The 21,457-nt window shown below is 34.9% G+C and overlaps 1 protein-coding gene across 1 annotated transcript; it reads right to left on the reverse strand.

Annotated features, from left to right (window-relative positions):
- Positions 1 to 10,515: 10,515 nt before the first annotated feature.
- On the reverse strand, positions 10,516 to 21,320 carry LOC144960617 (uncharacterized). Its single transcript, XM_078893841.1, has 2 exons — positions 21,219 to 21,320; positions 10,516 to 14,723 (listed from the first exon to the last, which is right to left on the reverse strand). The coding sequence occupies exon 2, from the start codon at positions 14,700 to 14,702 to the stop codon at positions 13,431 to 13,433; it is 1,272 nt and encodes a 423-aa protein (XP_078749967.1). The 5' UTR covers positions 14,703 to 14,723; positions 21,219 to 21,320; the 3' UTR covers positions 10,516 to 13,430.
- Between the last annotated feature and the right edge of the window lie 137 nt (positions 21,321 to 21,457).

Genomic DNA, 21,457 nt, shown 5'->3' on the forward strand with positions numbered 1-21,457 from the left:
AACGCGTTTGTCAACACGGTGTTAATATACTTTAAGTATAGCAAGCATTTTTGTTCAAATATTATGATGTACAATTGAAATTAGATTGAGAAAAAAGTTGACTGCATCGTAACGAATGTGACGATTTTCCTGTGAGTGGTAAGGAGGGGGTTAAAGTTAAATTACTATTTTAATGTTTCAAGGCAAATTGGTAATTTTTGAAGGAAGTAATAATGTCTATTATGATTTTATCATTAAGAACTACGGTTGTATTTCGATTTTATATAATAATGTCTGAAAAATATTATATTTTTGGCAAATGTTACAACATTAAACATTATATCACCCCTCTACGCTTCGTCTCAGTAAATAAAACAATAAAAAATGATGCATATTGACCTCTAACCTTCACCTCGCACAGACCTGAACTTGTATTGAATTGGGTCACCATAATTTGTTACGTCACTCAAGTAATCAAAACAAAGGGGAGAGAAATACGCAACAAGGTAATGTCTTTTCCTATTGACACTTTAAATTAAATTGAAATCGACTTCTATTCTCGACTTACTTATTGTATTAACCCTACTGATGATTTTATTGGATATTGTCTATCTGGAATAATATAAATTACTTTTGACCCATAATATTGAATGTTTCTCAACCTCGGATATAGCCACTCGTGCACTGTCGCAAACCCACCTGGAAATCTCGTCACAACACACTGTTCCACTAGATGCTCTGCAGTTTCGGGTTCATGTCCACACCGGGCACATGTTAGACAGGCGGAAAGTCTCCACTGATGAAGCGATTTTGCCGTGAGGCAGGTCCTCGACCAAAGCCGATTCGCTACCACCCTGTGTCTCCTCTTACTGGTGGAGACGCATGGAAACTTCTCACCTAGTTTAGAGGAGTGTATGTCCCCTCCCCCTCGAGGGATTGAATTCGTCAAGGCCAGGCTAATTCCTTGGCCCGAAGATCCAATATAAGGTCATAAACTGTAATTACATCTACTAATAGTCGGTTCATCAGATATAATTGTTACACATGTTAGTCAATCAGCTGCTTATATCGTAAAATGCAATGCACACAGAAATAACAAAACATTATGATAAACAACGAACGTTGCGTGCTCAAATCCCCTCGTGAGTCAGTCCGTCAATTCCATTCGGCGGGAGTTTATCCCTGTTTCTATAGCGTCAATCCGTAGCCATCGTTAACTTATAGCCTGAAACTGACCAAAAAATGACGTCAAAGGACAAGTCTTTAGCCGCAAAAGAAAACAAATCGTGAGTTGTATTCAATAGTTCAACTAATGACATCCCTTGTTTCCTTGCAACAGAATAAGATCTAGGCATGGTAGAACAGCCTCAGACTTGCATCGATGGGGTTATGCATCATCTCCAAAATGCTCAGCATGCGATGACCCTTGCCAAGACATGGACCACATCATTTTGAAGTGCCCCCGCTACAGCACCCCCGGGCGGCTACCAAATGGTTCATGAGGCGGACAGTGCTTTCGCGGATTGGGTGAAGCGAAACAACGTGGAGTTGTAGCCATACGAAACTACTACTACTTGTTTCCTACCAACGACATCTCACAACAAGCTGCATACAACTAAAAAATGACTTCAAACTATAAATCCTAGAGGATTCTAGTTGCAGGCTATATGTTAACGATCGCTTCGGTCAAACCGACAATAGACGCTAGTCTATCACGAAGTACTTTCCGCCAGAACAAATATACCCAGCTACCCAATCAATGCTGGTTTTACAGGGGGGGTCAGCAAAAAATGCTCGTCTGCACCCGGGATCGATCTTGGTCCCTTTGATGTGAAGCGAGTGCTCTACCAACTGACCTATCGGGACCCCCTGAATATGGAATTAAACCAATCCGTAATAAGCGATCATGCATATAACGTTCATTTCAGATAGTCGGGAACAAAAATCACGGCAATTTGCCGTACTCGATAATTTTTATTTTTTTAACAATAAAAACGAGTCCTTCAAATAATATCCTAATATGTAAGCTGTGCGTTTAGACAAATTACTCATAACACCCAACAGCCGAATGTGTAAAGTACCAACACATAAAAAGAATATGTAACTTTGAACATATATTATTATTGTCGAATTGATAGAATTATGTGAAAATTACTCATAAAACTGGCTGGCTAAATACAATATCTATAGCTGAAACGACATTAACGACACCCAGCTCTTTATTTTGGTATTTAGCCAGGCATTTTATGAGTAGTTCTCACTAAATTGCATTACATTTCGTGAAATCCCAGGTTTGAGAGTTTTTGGCAAAATGAAGATCATTTAAATCGATTGATATAAAAGGACGACTTTTCTGGGCAAAATTTTTAATATATATATTTTCCAGAGTACGGCAGACTACCGTCCTGTGCGTTTCTGTTCTTGTCATGATTTTATTGTCCCCATTCAAGGGAGGCTATGTGTTCTAGTGGTATGACACTCGCTTTCGGATCGGAAGGTCCTGGGTTCGAGCCTCGCTCGGCGCATAGTTGAGTCCATGGAGAAGGCTCTTTACTCACATTCTCTCACCGTACTCAGGTGTAAAATGAGTACCTGGCCGTTAACATCGTTGTCTCTGTCCCAAACATTTGTAATATCGCCTGACAGGCGTCATGACTCGTCCTACATGTTATGTGTTGCTGTTGGCCAGGGACCCCTTATAAAGCGCTTTGAGCAAGTTTAGTGGATATTGCGCTATATAAAAGCTCAAGCTGAAGGAAATAAAGCAACACATTATGGATTTATTCAACGTGTACGTATGTGAAGGTCTAGTAACCCAAAGTGCCATGGCCTCATTCATGGAATGGAACACGCTCAAACCAGCGCAAAGATTGCCCATAAAACAATGATACATGAGGGCCATAATTGAGTTCGCTTATCAGACCTGTTAATACCTACACGTAGGAATTTTCAATACATCGAAAAAGTGTTTTAACATATACATTTTTCATATCATTTGAGATAAAATATGAGAAAAAACAAAATCAAACATTATATATCAACTCTAAATTTACAACGATAATTCGAAAAAATATTTACATTTAAATTGAAAAATGAAAATACTTATTGATGCTAAACGTTTTGATAAAATACTCACAACAACATCCAGTGGGATATAACGTAGCATCCCACAAAACTATGTGTAACCTCAAACGATTATATTCGGATGGAAAGAGATTAGTGAGAACTATTCATCTAAAACAAAAACTAAGAGTGCTGTCAATTGGATTGAATAGTCTGATGTCACGTCGCCCAGCAACGGCGGCCATCGTCGTTCTAAACAAAGAAAATCGGTATTTTTTTATTCTTCATGCTGGCTAGAACTTTTCATATGTCTTGTGATCAGAATGTGTAAAAGACAAAACATGATCAATTTAATAATTATTTTTTTCCTCTGGATACGCTTTTATGCTCGTCAGAGAAATAATTCATTTGGGTGTCCGCCATTGTTCCGATAGTTTAGAGCCAGTTACTAAGTTACCATGCGTCATTACGAGGGAAGTGACATTACGACTGTTGAAGCGTGTTTCCTTCTACCAATTTAATGTTTCCTACATCCTCAACGCATTATTAAAAAATTTAAAAAATTGAGCTTTTATATAGCACAATATCTACTAAATGTGCTCAAAGCGCTTTACAAGGGGTCCCTGGTTAACAGCAACATTTAACACGTAGGACGGGACATGACGCCTGTTAGGCGATATTACAATTTTTCGTACAAAGCCAACGCTGTTAACGACCAGGTACTCATTTTACACCTGAGTACGGTTAGAGAATGTGAGTAAAGAGCCTTTTCCAAGGACTCAACTATGGGCCGAACGCGAGGGTCGAACCCAGGACCTTCCGATCCATAAACGAGTGTCATACCACTAGACCACATAGCCGCACGAATTATTTTGTGGAGAGGGGACAGAGGTGGAGACATTTTTGTGGTATGACACTCGCCTTTTCATCGGTAGGTCCTAGATTCGAGTCCCGCTCTGAGTGGCGCAGAGTTGAGCCCTTAGATAAGGCTCTTCACATATATTATTTCACCGTACTCAGGAGTAAAATGAGTACATGATCATAAACAACTAGTTCGATCACCCGCCGATGGGCTGTGTGACCTTGATAAAGTTACCTCGCTGTAGATCGTCTTTTAGTGAGAGATCTTTTAGCCAGTCGGCACCCGTCTTATGGAACCAACTGCCTTCATCCCTCAAGAAATGTCAGACATTTAAAAACTTTAGAAAGAAACTTAAAACACATCTCTTTAGAAAATCATTTGATGTTTAACATTTCTATTAGGCCTACATGTTATAGATATACTAAATTTTCATCTTGTAGCACAGTGCGTGGTAATCAAATTACAAATTGATTAATGGTATTCCAATATGATAGATTTTATGCTTAAATTATCAATTTATTGTTGTGTTTTATTTGCATTGTAAAGCGCCTCTGAGCACATTGTGGATCTAGGCGCTATATAAATTCATTCATTTATTCATTCAAAAATGAAATATCACCTTAAAGTCCTAACGTCTCGTCATACATGATAATGTAATGAAAAAGATTGGTGTAAGTGTGTGTGTGTGTATTTGAGTGTGCATTGGTTTGTTTGTTTGTGTGTATATGTGTGTATGTGTATGTGTGTGTGTGTGTGTGTGTGTGTGTGTTCGTGTGTGTACTTGTGTTGCTGTATCGGTGATCTAAAGAAATAGACGAGTTGTTAATCGAATTAATTTGGTGAAGGAATGCATTTTTGATAAAATGCGAAATTGGAATCGCTCCTGGGCACTTGGTAAATTAAAGACACTTTGATAACCACGCCTTTCGGACAATCGTCATAATGTAAACAATGACAGTGATTAGTAAACATAGCAAACCACCCAGGTTTTACTATCGATGATATGTATCTAAGTAAAGTATCCACTCGTCTACCGCCTGATCAATAAAACTAACACAGAAAATGATGTTTAGTCTCAAACGTTCAAAATCTGATATAGGAAATCGTGTGATAACTAGTCACCTATTTGGTAGTATATATACAACAATAATGGTCAGAGAGTGAGAGAGAGAGAGAGAGAGAGAGAGAGAGAGAGAGAGAGAGATTTAATTCACGGCATTGCTTATAAACACCCAAATATGTTTGTCCGAGCACGTGTGAGTGTGTGCCACTAATTCCATGTTTTGATTGGTCAGATATCTTCTGATTAATTGTTAGTACCCATTATTTATGACTGATGCTGCTGTTGACAAGGAGACCCATTGTTTATGTGCTTAGATATAATGATAAAGAGAATAATAATGATAAATATTTATCGTTCCACATCAAGCAAAGTTTAATGGTTTACATTTATGAAAAATACAATGCATACATTAATTGGTAAATATCTCATCACAATAAAAATGACTCAACCACAAGAACACATTTGTTATTTTATATAATGTAAAATTGGTTTAATTTTTTGTTAAATGTTCAAGAGGATCAATACAGTTTCCTTCACGGCCTAAGTCTAAAGAGTTTCCATTACCGTTGCTCGAACCTTTGGAGCACACTGTGTTAACGAGGTGGTATTCTATAAATAGTTTCATTCCCGTAAATAGCAACGCGTATTAATATCAAGTTTAAAATAATAATTTGTGACGTCAGATTATCAAATATTAAATTTCCCTAAACTTTGATTGATTGTTTTTTTTAAAAACTATCATTTAAATATTTTTAAAAATGTCTTTTACTCAGAGATGATGAAATCGAAATGGATTGAGTGGAAGAATAAAATATTTCTTACAATCTTGCGTTTTGGAATTTGAACACGGAAGCTCATACAGCGGTCGAGAACACGTCATGAATTCCAAAAAGCAACAATGAAAGAATCGTATATTATTCCACCACTCTCATTGGAAAAGCCCATCATTTCTTAGTAAATACGTAATCGTTGAATAATGCTTTATAACGCGTTCAATTAAAAATGTGTTCAACGATTGCAGAATATTTTCGCACATTAACTCACTCAACCCTAACACCGACTATATCCGTTGTTTACCCGGGTTACTTTTACCCCATGCCTATTTATTACATTTTTCGGAGACAAATTATAGGCGTAGTATCAAAGCTAATTATTTTTTTAGTTTTTATATAATAATGGTAGTTTCTAGTCTTTGAATGATAATAATAGTTGAATAAAACGCGATGTAGGATAGTCAGTTTTAATTCTACATTTTTTTCAAATTTTGAAAAGTAACAAAAAATCTCTAGGACTGAGTGAATTAATTGTCTGAAATATAGTGTAGAAGGCAGCTGGTTAGAAATTATAAATAATCTTTTGGTGAGCATGAATTCAAATCCAATTGGGTTTTTTATATTTAGGTCAAAATGTCATTCAAACAGATGAAGAAAAATAGAAGCTATGGCCAATCGAATTACTATTACTATCACAAAATATCAAAGAAGCTTATCGCCGATGTGGAATAAACGTATTCTTTCATTTCTTTGTATTCATCACATTCGTTGTTTTATATCGTACAAAAACGCAAGACCGTAGTATTTTTAGCACAATAAATATAGCTCGTTTAATAAATTCAAAGAAATGAAAGAATTGCATATTATTCTACAATAATATTTGTTGTTGCAGAAATGTTACATTTTACTAAAATTAGATTTTTAAAATGAAATATCATTTAAGTATTTTTGAAATGTCTTTTACTTAGAGATAACGAAATCAGAATCAATTGAAGGATTGAATTTTTTTTTAAATCTTACGCTGTTGTCTTTTGGAATTCGAACTTTGTTCTCAACGCCCATTCGCAACCGTGTGTACTGTTGAACCACGTCCAGAATTCCCAGAAGCAACAGTGAAAGAATCGTGAATGGTTGTTATATCCCTTCTAATTGCCTCTATTGTATTGAATCTTAACGTGTTACTGATGAACAAAATAAATGAACATAACAACTTCGATAACGAAAGAAATACCAAACACTGAATGTTTCGGGCTCAATAGCCTTCTCCAGCTGTCAATCCAAAAAAAAATAAAATAAATAAAAACTCACAATTAAATAAATAAAGTGTTATATCCTAAAGTCCATCCATGGGTGAAATTTAAATCGATATTCAGCAATATTTAACATTAAGAAGTATTATTATGGTGACGGTGCTACAATCTCGGAGAAGCTGTAGACTAAAAAAGTCATGAACAGAAATGAACAAAATAGCTTTGGAATGAACCTAATATCTAACACAGAACGTTTCGCGCTCAAATCTCTTTTGAAGCCAAAAGCAAAACAAATTAAAAAAGAAATTCCAATAGATAAACAAATTGTTTTTCATTTTTAAAAATAACATAAATTACATCAATGGGTAAAATTGAATCGACTTAATAATTAACAGAAAGTAGTGTTTTAGTGGTAATGTAATGGTGCTACTAAGATGATAGAAGATGTGGACTGTGATAAGTAAAGAAACAAAATTATTATATCAGCTTTCAAAAAGGAAAAAAAGAAAAAATACAAAACACCCTAAAATACCAAGTACGGAATGTTTGGGCTCAAAACACTTCTTCTGCCAATACCAAAACAAACACAAAATTTAGAAAGAAAGAAAATAATAAAACTCAATATGATAGATAAATTGTTTTTCATCAATTTATATCATTAATCAATGGGTAAAACTTTAACCGACTCAATATTTAACACAAAGAAGTGTATTTGTGGTAACGGTGTTACTCAGCTGCCAGAAGACGTGGACTGGAAAACGTAAAGAACAAAACTGAATATAACCGTTTCCATAACAAACAAAAAGGTTAAAAAAAAGAAAAGAACAGAAAAACACCACAAATACCAAATACGGAACAGTTCGAGCTCAAAACCCTTCCTCAGCCGATAACAAAACAATCAAACAAACAAAATGAATAATAAAAATAGTAAATATCCCAATAAAATACATACATTATTTATCATCAAGAATCACCATGAAATTCATCAATGGGTAAAAGTTCAACAGACATAATAAAAATATTTGAAATTAGAATTTTAATTGTGGTAAATATAGGACGAGAGACGCATGCGCACAACCAACATGACGTTCTCTCTCTAATAACTTTTCCGCCGGTGACGTCACAGACTATGGGTGACGTCCAATCAAGGGACGCTATTCTTCCGCTAATCTCATTCCATATATTGTGTCCTACACAAATGTGACGATTTTGCTGCATGTGGTAAAGAGAGAGAGTAAAAAAGAAATCCATGTCTAGAGCTTGGCAGGCATAGCAACGAGGGGTCACAGAGGACCCATCAATGGGAGCGATCTATATTCATGTTTTCGTCCAACCAGGTCATCAATCACATGATTTGTTGCTGTCCAACGATTGGATATTTCTTATCAAATGTAAACACGCTGCTTTGTTTACAAATGTTATAAACATACACATGTGTCAAGCTGAATCAAATGACCAATCGTGATGTTAGATATTTAATAAGCTGTGAACACTTTTCACTAAGTGGGTCACTTTGAGCACTATTTTGAAATGTGACAATGACCTCGAACACATGGAAAGTTATTATAGATCATGCCCATTGTTGTTAGAAGTGCTCAATCAAGGAAATACATTTTAATGATTCTATTTCTACTGAAACTGTGTGCTTAGTTGATTGACACAATTCCGCCAGTCGCATATAACGTACTAGCACACAAAACTGTGTGTAACCTTGATCACTTTAGTCTGATTAAATACAAATTAGTGAGAACTGCTCGTAAACATGTCTGTCCCAACACAATAACAAAGATCAAAGTGACGTTTTATTCGCGTGATCTTAATCTTCTTCGTCGGCGAATTTATGGAGTAGAATCGAGTCATGAGTTTTCGAAGGCGACGGTGAGTGCAGGAAACCGATGCTATGTATTTATCCAAAATAACTCCTATCCGCCAGGCGAATATAATTTATCAATTAATACTTAACATCATGTGAAGCCTTGAACGTTTCCAGTCTGATGGATACAATTTTGGATGTTTCATTGTTAGTTTTATAAAACGCTTTTATCTGTTTCCATCTTTATATATAATAAATGAATACTTTTCTCCTATCCCCTCTCTCTCTCTCTCTCTCTCTCTCTCTCTCTCTCTCTCTCTCTCTCTCTCTCTCTCTCTCTCTCTCTCTCTCCCTCTCTCTCTCTCTCTCTCTCTCTCTCCCTCTCTCTCTCTCTCTCTCTCTCTCTCACTATCTATCTATCTATCTTTTTTAGACACACAAAAACGAACATACACACATACACACACACATTAACATTTCTTTCACCGTTCAATTATCTACTTTTATAACATATGTATATTTTATATAATGTTTACTTTAAAGCCTTTTATACATGAAATATGATATACGTAATTTTGTACATCAAATCAATTTTTACAACACGACACTAAATACTAAAAATTATAACAAGAAACATTTATCAAATGTTGTTTGTTTTTAAAGGTTTTACGGCGCTTGCAACACATTAAGGTCATATCAGTGCCAGTAGAAAGAAAGATAATGGGTAAGTAAAAAGTTCTAGTATCACAATTAAAGTAACTAAGAAAAGCTAAGACAAAGAGAAATTTGTTCAAAAAAGGAACATGTAGATTCAAAGAGCATACCATCAGTGTACTTTGTTTGAGATCACCTATAAGGTTCATGCAATCACAAGCTACAAAGAGGAATACACTCAAATGTTTACATTATACATTACTAACAATGCATAACAGAGAGATAAATTACAGTGGAAAAAATATTACATCACAAAACAATAACTATACATTTGACTGTTTCCCTCCCAGTCAAGGACGCCAGTCAAGGCTGGGACAAAACTAAGTAATCCTTTTTCCAAAACAAAGACAGAAAGCAACTCGGAAACCTGATAGTAGGGGATAGAAGACAAATAGTGACCTCCTGCCAGCCAGGTGAGGCCAATGGATCCTGCCCAGACAATAGAAATCTGAATGATGGAAATGTTGGTTATATGTTACAGTGAATGACATAATCAGTCGATGTTGGTTAAAAGGTTTGAACTGAGATATTGCCAAGTTTAGTTAGAAGGTAAGTTTTTATCAAAAATGAGTTCTTGTCGTAAAGGATTAAATCAACCCTTTTCGTACATCTCCGGGAAATCCCAAAACTTAATCTCATTTCTAGCTTTTTAACAGGTAGTCAAGCTGAAAAAGTTTGAAATTTGAGAAAAGTTGCTGGATACCTTTCCTATACATCTAACCATTATTTCATGAAACATGACCTGATTTACTTCAAATCAACATTAAAATGCTTTTGGGAAAAGAATCTTTCAGAAAATGAAAATAGAAATGCAAATCCAGACTTTTCACCTTCCGAGAGATTATGTCAGGCACTGACACATCATCATGACAAATGTGACGATTTTTATGTTGTTGGTAAGGAGGAGGTTAAGATAGCAAGGATTATTTCCCTTAGAATGTCACATCCGGTTTACCATTTTATCAAGAGGCTTTAACCTCAAATTTATACAAAGGACATTTTTTTTTTCATCTTGATACTTAAAATGAAGTTTAGGTTTCAATCCAGATCATGGATGGAAAATTTCAGAAATTGGGAAAATTGACATAGCAAGCTTTTGAAAACCATCTTCACTTAATGAAGGGTGGGCAACAGTAGTAATTAAAAGCAAGTCCTTGGGAGTCATTAGACCTATGGAGCAGGAGTTTATCCCGGTTTCTATGGCGTGTAATGGGCAACAACAGCAAGTGCATTTTTCTCTTTCTTTACTCTTCGGATAGGACGCTAGTTTATAGAAAAGTACTTTCCGCCAGATCTAACATTGCTGGTTAATGGACAAGCGGTTGGGGAGGGGGGGGGGAGAAAACAATATCGACATTATCCGGGATAGATCTCGGACTCTTGCATGTAAAGCGAGTGCTCTAATAACTGAGCTACCGGTCCCCTCAACGGTGGGCCAAAATTGATGATTAATTATTTTCTAAAACTTCTTTGACAAATAGTTTGCTACTTTTATCATTACTTCAGTTATCTGATTTACGACACGGGGCTCCTAAACGTTCAGTTGGTAGATAATGTTATGGCCTTATACATAGTGTTACTCTAGGAAAGAGTTGCTCCCCTTAGTTATTAGCTAATTGATTTTAGTTACAGCTTAATTAGTTATTATCCATTCAGTCCATTGTTAAAATATTATTTGTGCTTACATATATCAGAGTGGCATGCCCTAGAGAAGGATGCAATCTTTGTTCCTTACTTTCCATAGTTGAGTTATTTATACTGTTTTTCCTTCTTAAAATGTTGTTGCGATATATTTGTATATACTCTTAACTTATACACAGTAATAAACTGTTCTCTCACATGAACGCTTCTGAGTTGAGTGATTCCACAATAGGGTATTAATCTGGGGTCCCGTCAAAAACACAACAGATTAATCGTTTATCACGCAGAGGGGACGGCATCATTCCTTAGTGTAATCGACAACTTTTTTACTAACGCCCCCCCCCCCCCCCCCGCTGTCCCGATGCCCTGACCTCTCTCATCCAGCAGTGGTTGGGTAGCTGGGGCTGTTCGATCTGGCGGGTTGTACTTTGCAATAGAATAATTGTCTGATTATAAAACAGCAAGCAAGTGATATTGGTAGTTTAATAGTAGAGAATAGGGATAAATTCCGCCCCTATAAGTATGGCTCTGTTCCACGTATACATATATTCAGGTCTGACCTTCCAACCCAATAATGGGCCCAGTTTAACATTGTTGACATGTACAATATTTTGCTTTTTTTGAAGGGGGGGGGGGGGCAGCGTGGCTCAGCGCTACGTTCTTTGCTTTGTCCCCAAAAGGTACCGAGTTCCATCATGATCAACCGCCGCGCTGTGTGGCCTCGCCCTTGTTCATTTTGCGGAGCTGCACTGCGGCTGGCGCATGTGTTATTCCCGTCTTCTCTTGGAATAGATCCTAAAGACAAATTTCCCCATTTGGATAAATAAAAGGGAATTTTAATATTTCAATTTTAATATTTTGATATTATTTTTATTAATGGACCCATAATGGCTTATCAGACCTGAAAATCAGTGCACGTCGGCTCCGATGGATCATTCATTTGAGACTGTTCCAATTTCGGTCAATTTTGGGACGCCTGCCACCAGAATATACAATATTAAGTCATTTTGTCTCTCCAAAAGATAAGGAAACGTTTTGTTGCCATCAGTTTCTATCAGGTAAACATTGTTATTGTTGCTGCTCGAAGCTCGAAGAACAATGTGAAATTGAATGTAAGCTTCAATTTAATATACGAAAACGGATATAATGGTCGTTTCGCCATTACCACATTATCTCATTCGTCTGTAGTGCTTCTTTCATTCATCCAGTTTTGTTGATAAAAGGGAAAACCGAGGATTTTATCTGTTTCCTTATATAAAATTGAAGCTTACTATCAATTTCACATTTTTATTCTCTTAAATAATGTAAAGTAATCAAAATACTGACGAACTTGCTTCATCAGAATAACAGAATCAACTTCTCATAGGTTAAAAAAGTTATATGGACAGGGTATCAACATTGTCCACGATTTTCCTTTGTGCGGCTATATGGTCTTGTGGTATGACACTCGCTTTCGGATGGAAGGTCCTGGGTTCGAGCCTCGCTCGGCGTATAGTTGAGTCCTTGGAAAAGGCTCTTTACTCACATTCGCTCACTGTACTAAGTGGAGAATTGAGTACTTGATTGTTAATCGTGTATCTTTTTTATATTATAAAATATTGTAATATCGCCTAAAAGGCGGCGTGTCTCGTTAGACATGTTACATGTTGTTGTTGCTTATGGACCCTTTGTAGAGCGCTTTGAGCACATTTAGTGGATATTGCGCTATATAAAAGCTCAAGTTTTTTTCTGACTTAAATAAAAGCTGTCACTTGTATAATGTTGATGTATGGTCTTCAGCAATTTGGGTATTATTCCGTTGTTAAGATAAATAGCTAAATGGATAAATATATTCCCTGTACATGTCCCCGAGGGAAAATTTGTCTCTAGGGTCTATTCCAAGCGAATACTGGAATAACCTAGTCGTCAGCCGCAGTGCAAAGTGAGCTAGGGCGAGGTGACTTGCTCAAGGCCACATAATGAGGCGCGACGGGTAGTCGAACTCGGTACATTTTTGGTACGAAGCAAAGACCTTACAGCTGAGCCACGCTGCCCTTGATAAACTACCCAGAGAAGCTGATGATAGTGATTATATTTTTTGTCTTTAGTTTTGCCAAATCTTTGATTATTTTAATGGTGATGATGACAAAATCAACCCTTTGGTACAGCCCAGCGTGCACATTTTCGCAGGTCTGATAGCCCAATCTATTATGGGCTCATTGTTGGAAAAATGGAAATCTCAAACCAAAAAAAAAATGACACAAACTACTGTCCGTTATATAACAATGTTACACTAGTTCCAAAATTGCGTTCGGCCATCAGAATTGCACGTCTGCACGACCTCAGTTTCTGGACGTGGTGAACATAGCAGGCCTCGAACTTGTTTTTTGAATGTGGAACTCATCATGCAATATATGAAGAACTTGCAACTGCCATTGATCATTTCCAACCATTTTATGACATTTCTGGAAACCACGAAATAGACATGAAGTGAGTAACTGATGAAATAAAAACGAGGATTATATTCCTGGGACAAAATTTGAAGCAATGCCTTGTTGAAATATGTGATGACAAAAATTATTGAAATTACCAAAAGCATTTTCATCAGCCTTGCCTCTTTGATCGGTGTGTGTCCGTGTTCGTTGCATTCGTGCATCCCAATTCCTGCTTTTTGCGGTGTTGTTGGTTTTTCTTGTTGGATCGTACCGGATCGTGCTGATAGTGGAAACCGTTTTGTAAACACGTCAACTTTGAAGATGATGACGATGTTGAAAATGATGACGAGGAGAATTGTTATGAAATGAAAAATATAATTATGGGAATTTGGCCAAGACAGCAGAGCGAGTGGTTCAAATTGAAACAATTTGATGTCATCGTATGAGGAGTCCACCACAACCACATCTCCAAAGCAGTCGGACAGGTCCATGGCTGCGCACACTAGAAGCATCGTAAAGCTTAGAACAGTTGATCGGTTTGGTGTGAAATAATTTTTGACGCGATAAGAGGGAGCCACTTTCGACATTCTCTCAAAGGATAAGAACGTCGTGATCCAGCAAGCGAAGTCAGAAGTGACTTTGTTAACCGTTGTGCAAAAAGTGGTCACCACGATGAAACAAAGAGAATCCATGGTTGAGAGGGGCAAATGCATTGATATGCCAATCATGATGAACGACAGTGAGCTGAAGAAGTCTGAAATGGCAATCGTTAGCAGTATAGGCGTGCAGCTGTCGGCTAGAACTCTTTGTCGTCGAAAAACGATAATGTTGATGACATTTGTGATGAGACCGATAATTGGCAACACGATATATAAAACAGACGAGATCTGTCTTAAGGTGTGTTTGCCCTCGAAGAAGCACACATTTTCTATGTAGTCACCGACGCACCAGGTAAAGTTGTACGCATCGTAATCAAATACATCTGTGTCGTTGGTATAATTACGGCTGTCGTTTTCAGGTTCCAAAGATTGTTCGAGGTCAGTTTGATACAGATCTGACGTGGCGTTGATCACGTGATTCAAAATGTACATCCAGTAATCAATTGGAGTGTCAAGAAAATCCATGGTCATTCCTATAATATGTCAGAAAGTCTGAGGAATAGAAAGAGACAAATGTGACCCACCGTATCAAAGCGGTATTATGTCGGGATCCACTCGGTAAGGGAAATTGAATTCATAGCCACAAATATCCAACTTGGGTTTAATTTCTGTACGTTATGGTGGAGTAAAAAGACTATTTCTTGCATTGCAAAAAACTTCTAAGCTCCAATTTCTCATCAATGTATCTCTTAATTCACTTTTTGGGGTCTGAATCATCCCCGACATAATACCGTTTTGAGAAGGAGGGTCACAAATATGATATGTGCGGCTATGTGGTCTGACACTTGCTTTGAGATTAGAATGTCCTGGGTCCGAGCATTGCTCGTCGCATAGTTGAGTCCTTAGAAAAGACTCTTAACTCACATTATCTCACCGTGCTCAGGTGTAAAATAAGTAACTGGCCGTTGACAGTGTTGTTTCTGTCCGAAAGTTGTAATATCGCCTAAGAGGCCTCTTGTTTTGTCCTCTATGTTAAATGTTGCTGTTGACCAGGGCCCCCTTGTGAAGCGCTTTGTGCACATTTAGTGTATTTTGCGCTATATAAAAGATCATTTTTTTAAATACGCAAGACAAAACATGATATATGAATGTGACGTTATAGTCTTTTGGTATGACTCTCGCCTTCCGGCCGGACGGTCTGGTGTTCGGCACCAATCCAATCGTAACAGAGTGGAGTCTTTGCAAACATCTTAGTAATCACATTCTCTCACCGTACTCTGGTGTAAAATAAGTATCTTGTCGTCAGCATGTTATCTTTGTCCAACAGAATATTGTAATATCGCCTTAGAGGTGCCATGTCTCTTCCTACTATTATTAATAACAAATGATCATCGTAATTATCTTTATCACCATCATCGCCATCATCATCATCATCATCATCATCATCATCATCATCATCATCATCATCATCATCATCATCATCATCATCATCATCATCATCATCATCATCATCATCATCATCATCATCTTTATCATCATCATCATCATCATCATCATCATCATCATCATCATCATCATCATCATCATCATCATCATCATCATCATCATCATCATCATCATCATCATCATCATCATCATCATCATCATCATCATCATCATCATCATCATCATCATCATCATCATCATCATATCATCATCATCATCATCATCATCTCATCATCAAACATCATCATCATCATCATCATCATCATACATCATCATCATCATCATCATCATCATCATCATCTCATCTCATTATTATATTATTATTATTATTATTATTATTATTATTATTATTATTATTATTATTATTATTATTATTATTATTATTATTATTATTATTATTATTATTATTATTATTATTATTATTATTATTATTATTATTATTATTTATTATTATTATTATTATTATTATTATTATTATTATTATTATATTATTATTATTATTATTATTATTATAATAATAATAATAATAATAATAATAATAATAATAATAATAATAATAATAATAATAATAATAATAAATAATAATAATAATAATACTTTATTGCATCCCAAAAAGGAAATTTTTTGTACAGACGTGTTAGAATTTACACATAAGATAAAAATACAATGGAAATAGGATGTATATATATAAAAAAGGAGCAGCTCTATAACCAGAGCTGCGCTTTATAATATGAATAATTTCAACACTGTAAAATAGTTAAAACTGTCACTATAAATTGAAAATTGAAAAGATTGCAAAACAAATAAATTAATATTTATATTTTTAAAAAGTAAAAATGAGAAATAATTATATAAAATGATTATTGCTTGTTGTTATAAAGCCTAATACTGGACGGCAGAAAAGATTTTCGGTGTCTCTCTGTTTTCGTTGAAATAGAGAAAGGGCGACCACTTCTTTCTGACATAATAATTGATGGTCTTAGTGGATGATACTGGTCATTTAATATTTTAGTTATTTTATTTATACAAAATTTCTCGTATAAAAGATCTACATCGTCAACATCATTTATATAGCGTTTAATGGATTTTTTAATATTTGAATTTATTTTGTTCCTTTCCACTGCTAAGCAATTGCCTCCCCAAGCTGTTATAAAAATGACAAAACACTTTCGATTACTGCTCTATAAAATAATGTGCAGAGGGTTTTATCTATTCTAAACTGAGAGAGTTTTGATAAAAAATATGTACGTCTGCACATCTTATGCCTAATTATTTTCAAGTGTTCATCCCACTTGAGCCTGTCATCAATCGTTACACCAAGGTATTTGTAGTGAGGAACTCGCTGGACGAATTGGTCCTATAATTTTAACGGTTCTATCGGTTCCTTCACTCTCCTAAAGTCAATCACTAGCTCCTTTGTCTTGCTTATGTTAAGCTCTAGGTGGTGGGCATCACACCAAGACACAAATCTATCAATTTCTTGCCTATAAGCCACTTCGTTGCCATTTGTTATGAGGCCTTGAAGAGCGGTGTCATCTGCAAACTTTATTAAAGGTATACTCAGGTTTTGACTTCTACAGTCATTCGTGTATATTGTGAATAATACAGGGGACAATACACAACCTTGAGGAGCCCCAGTATTTGTAGTTATACAGGAAGATTTGTTTTGTCCTAATTGAACATATTGTGCTCTCTCCGTAAGAAATTCGAGCACCCAAGCAATTATATACTTGTTTAAATTCAGACTAGTCAATTTTTGAACAACCAACTGAGGTTGCATTGTATTGAACGCTGAAGAAAAATCTGCAAAAAACAATCTGCAATAGCTCCTAGCGTGATCTAGATGCCTGTAGATGTTGTTTGTAAACAGCAAAATGGCATCCTCTACGCCACGTCCTGGTTTGTAAGCAAATTGATGACTATCACTCAATGGCATAAACTGATTCCTAATTTTAACAAGAACAAGTTTTTCTAAAGATTTCATGACTATTGAAGTCAGTGCAACAGGTCTGAGATCGTTCATAGTTTCAAGTTTTTCTTTTTTTGGAACAGGAATAATTTTTGAAGTTTTCCAAATTTCAGGGATCGAAACGCATTGGAGGGACCAGTTAAAAATATGTGTATAAATGGGGGAAAGCTGGTGGGCACATTCTTTTAATAGTTTTCCTTTCAATCCATCCGGCCCAGCAGCCTTCCTCTCGTTTAGTTTCGAAAATACGAATCTCGTTTCCTCTTCACTGACCTCAATAGTCATTTCATCTTCCAAAGCCCTGTCTAATTTATGTTTTTCATTTTCAATATCAAATTTGTTTGTGTGTCGAAACGTGAATAAAATTTATTTAAAGTTTCAATTTCGATATCTTCTGATATAATCGTGGGCTTTGGATTATAGTTAACAGCAGTTTTAAGCCCCCGCCACGTGTCCCGTATATCCCCAGAAGAAAAGCATTTTTCAATTTTATTTTTGTACTTATCTCTACAACTAGATATTACCCTCTTTATCTCTTGTTGTTTTGTTTTCAGATCTTTTTTGTTTCCACTAGTATAGAGAGTTGTCTTTTGGTTCAATAAAAGTTTTAGATCTTTTGTTATCCAAGGCTTGTTGTTAGGATAATATTTTATTTCTTTTTTACAAGACACTAGCTGTTCACAGAATTTTAAATACTCACTCACACAGTCATTCAGCTCATCCACACTATCACATGATTCGATAAAAACATTCCAGTCAGTGCATTCAAAACAACCACGCAAATCTTCACACACACTTCCATTCCAGATCTGTACACTTTTCTTTACTGGTTTTACACGTTTAAAAACAGGGCGGTAGGTGGGGAGTAGCAAAAGCATGCAGTGGTCAGATAAACCTAATGGGGCACGGGTAAACATTTATAACTATTTTTAATATTACACAGGAATAAATCTAATGTTTTTTTGTCCCTTGTCTCGCAGTCCACGTATTGATGAAGTCCCGGGAGAGTAAAATCGTTGCATTGGTTAAAATCGCCAGTGACCATCAATACGGCATCGGGTCACTTAATTAGAATGTCCTGTATTTCTTTCCTCAAAATATTTTTCGCTGTGGTGTTGTCTGATGATGGTGGAATGTAGACGTTGATGATGATGACATAAGTATATTCCCGGGTAGATAATATGGTCGTGACGAAACAGTAATAAATTCAATATCATCGTCACAATACATTTTCTTTATCTGACAGTTATTGGGGTGGCACCATTTGTTGTTAATATATGTGCACACCCCACCCCCAGTTCGTTTATTTACATTAGTCCGATCTCCTCGAAATAGTGAATATTGTTCAATATTAAAACATGATGATGGTATGTGAGGAGATAGCCAAGTCTCTGTTAACGCTATTATGGAAGCTTGACGAAAGTCACTATTAAAACGACACACTGAAAACAGTTCATCAATTTTGTTTTTCAGTGATCTTACATTACCTGTCACTACACAGGGTAAAAATGGACGAAAAGGACGTCTGTTAAATTTTGTTTTTATTCCTCCTTTTCTCCCCCTCTTTCTTACTGTAATAAATGATGTGTCAATAGTGGGTGGTGGGGTGACACGGGTTGGAGGGATCGGAGAGTCTCTGGAGTATAAGTTATCGATAGGCTTATTTTGGCAGCAAAATCACAGGCTAAAACACCATTTATGCTTATAAATATACTAATAAATATAAAAATCAGGAACAATATATACTTCCCATCCATTTTGAATAAAAATTAGGCGTTAATTCCGGCGATTGAATGATAAATGAATAAAAATATGTGTAGAAAATAGGTAAACATTCACAACACGTCTGTTGTCGCCGGAAGCCAGCGCCAATATATATTATTATTATTATTATTATTATTATAGTTATTATTATTCATATTATCATTATCATTATTATAATTATAATAATCATTATAATTATTTTTATTATTATTATAATTATTATTATTATTATTATTATTATTATTATTATTATTATTATTATTATTATTATTATATTAATTATTATTATTATTATTATTATTATATTATTATTATTATTATTATTATTATTATTATTATTATTATTTATTATATTATTATTATTATTATTATTATTATATTATTATTATATTATATTATTCATTATACTATATTATTATAATAATTATTATAATATTATTATTATATTATTATTATTATTATTATTATTATATTATTATTGTTATCATCATCATCATCATCTTCATCATCATCATTATCATTAGTATTGTTATTATCGTCATCGTCATCATCACCCCGAATCTACCCCGGGTTCTAATCCGTGTAGCAAGAGCTCTATCAACTATTTCAACATTGGGAATTCGCTATAAAAACTAAACAAACATTTCTGTTTTTATGCTGTGTTTGTGTTTAACGTAACTCAAATTTCAACATCTTAGCCATTCCAACATATAAATAAATAATAAATTTTGAAATGAATAAAATAAATATTCTTTTATTCATCCCCAAGGGGAAAATTGTGTTTAGAGTATTTTATTCTTGGGGAAGACTGAAATATCCCAGGCGTGAGCCGCAGTGCTGCCCCGCATATTGAGCTAGGGTGACTTGGCGTGTCGCACAGGGAAAGGATCATTCGAACCCAGAACATTTCAGATACGAAGCAATGACCTTGTACCAATGAGCCACGATGCTCCATAATACCGAGTTGAGGCGAGTGGTCACATTTTATTGTGGACAAATATATTTGACCAATGATTACTTATTTGCAGGTCTGATCACCAAATTTATGGGCCGATTGTTGTAATAGAAATACGGTCAAACCAACACGAAATATTAGTATTGTCCATTGCAAAAAAAAATAATTGAGGTTTTATATAGCACAATATCTACTAAACGTTCTCAAAGAGCTTTACAAGGGTTCCCTGGCCAACAGCAACATTTATCATTTAGGACGGAATATGACGCCTGTTAGAAAATATTACCGTTTTTTCGGAGATAGACAGTGCTGTTAACGGCCAGGTACTCATTTTAGAATAGAGTGCGGTGAGAAAATGTGAGTAAAGGGCCTTCTCCAAGGATTCAACTATGTGCCGAGCGAGGCACGAACCATGAACCTTCCGATCTGAAAGCGAGGGTCATACCACTAGACCACATAATAATGATAATAATAATAATAATAATAATAATAATAATAATAATAATAATAATATAATAATAAATAATAATGATATGATGATGATAATAATAATAATAATAATAAATAATAATAATAATAATAATAATAATAATAATAATAATAATAATAATAATAATAATATATAATAACAATAATAACAATAATAATGATAATGATAATGAATAATAATAATAATAATAATATAATAATAATAATAATAATAATAATAATAATAATAATAATAATAATAATAATAATAATAATAATATAATAATAATAATAATAATAATAAAAATAATAATAATAATAATAATAATAATAATAATAATAATAATAATAATAATAATAATAATAATAATAATAATAATAACAACAACAATAATAAAGATTTTACCTCAAACACTTGAGTTCTGACGAAACATTGTCCTGCCTCCCTGAGTGCAATTCCAAACGAAATAGCATGAGGATATAGTCATCCTTGACGTTCGCCTCCAACAAGGATTCAAATTATAATTAATAGATGGCGTCAAAACAAAAGTCATGTGACATAAACATGATATCAGTCCGGGTTTATTGAATTCGTTTATTGTAAATTTCAGTAACATAAGAATGATTGTTGTCTGTTGATTTTGA

Source organism: Berghia stephanieae, chromosome 15 (assembly GCF_034508935.2).
Source record: "Berghia stephanieae isolate SIO BIC M18660-M18661 chromosome 15, UCSD_Bste_1.3, whole genome shotgun sequence".
Taxonomy (NCBI): domain Eukaryota; kingdom Metazoa; phylum Mollusca; class Gastropoda; order Nudibranchia; family Aeolidiidae; genus Berghia; species Berghia stephanieae.

Coding starts and splice junctions, on each gene's coding strand:
- LOC144960617 (XM_078893841.1), bottom strand. CDS start 14,702: ATGACCATGGATTTTCTTGACACTCCAATTGATTACTGGATGTACATT.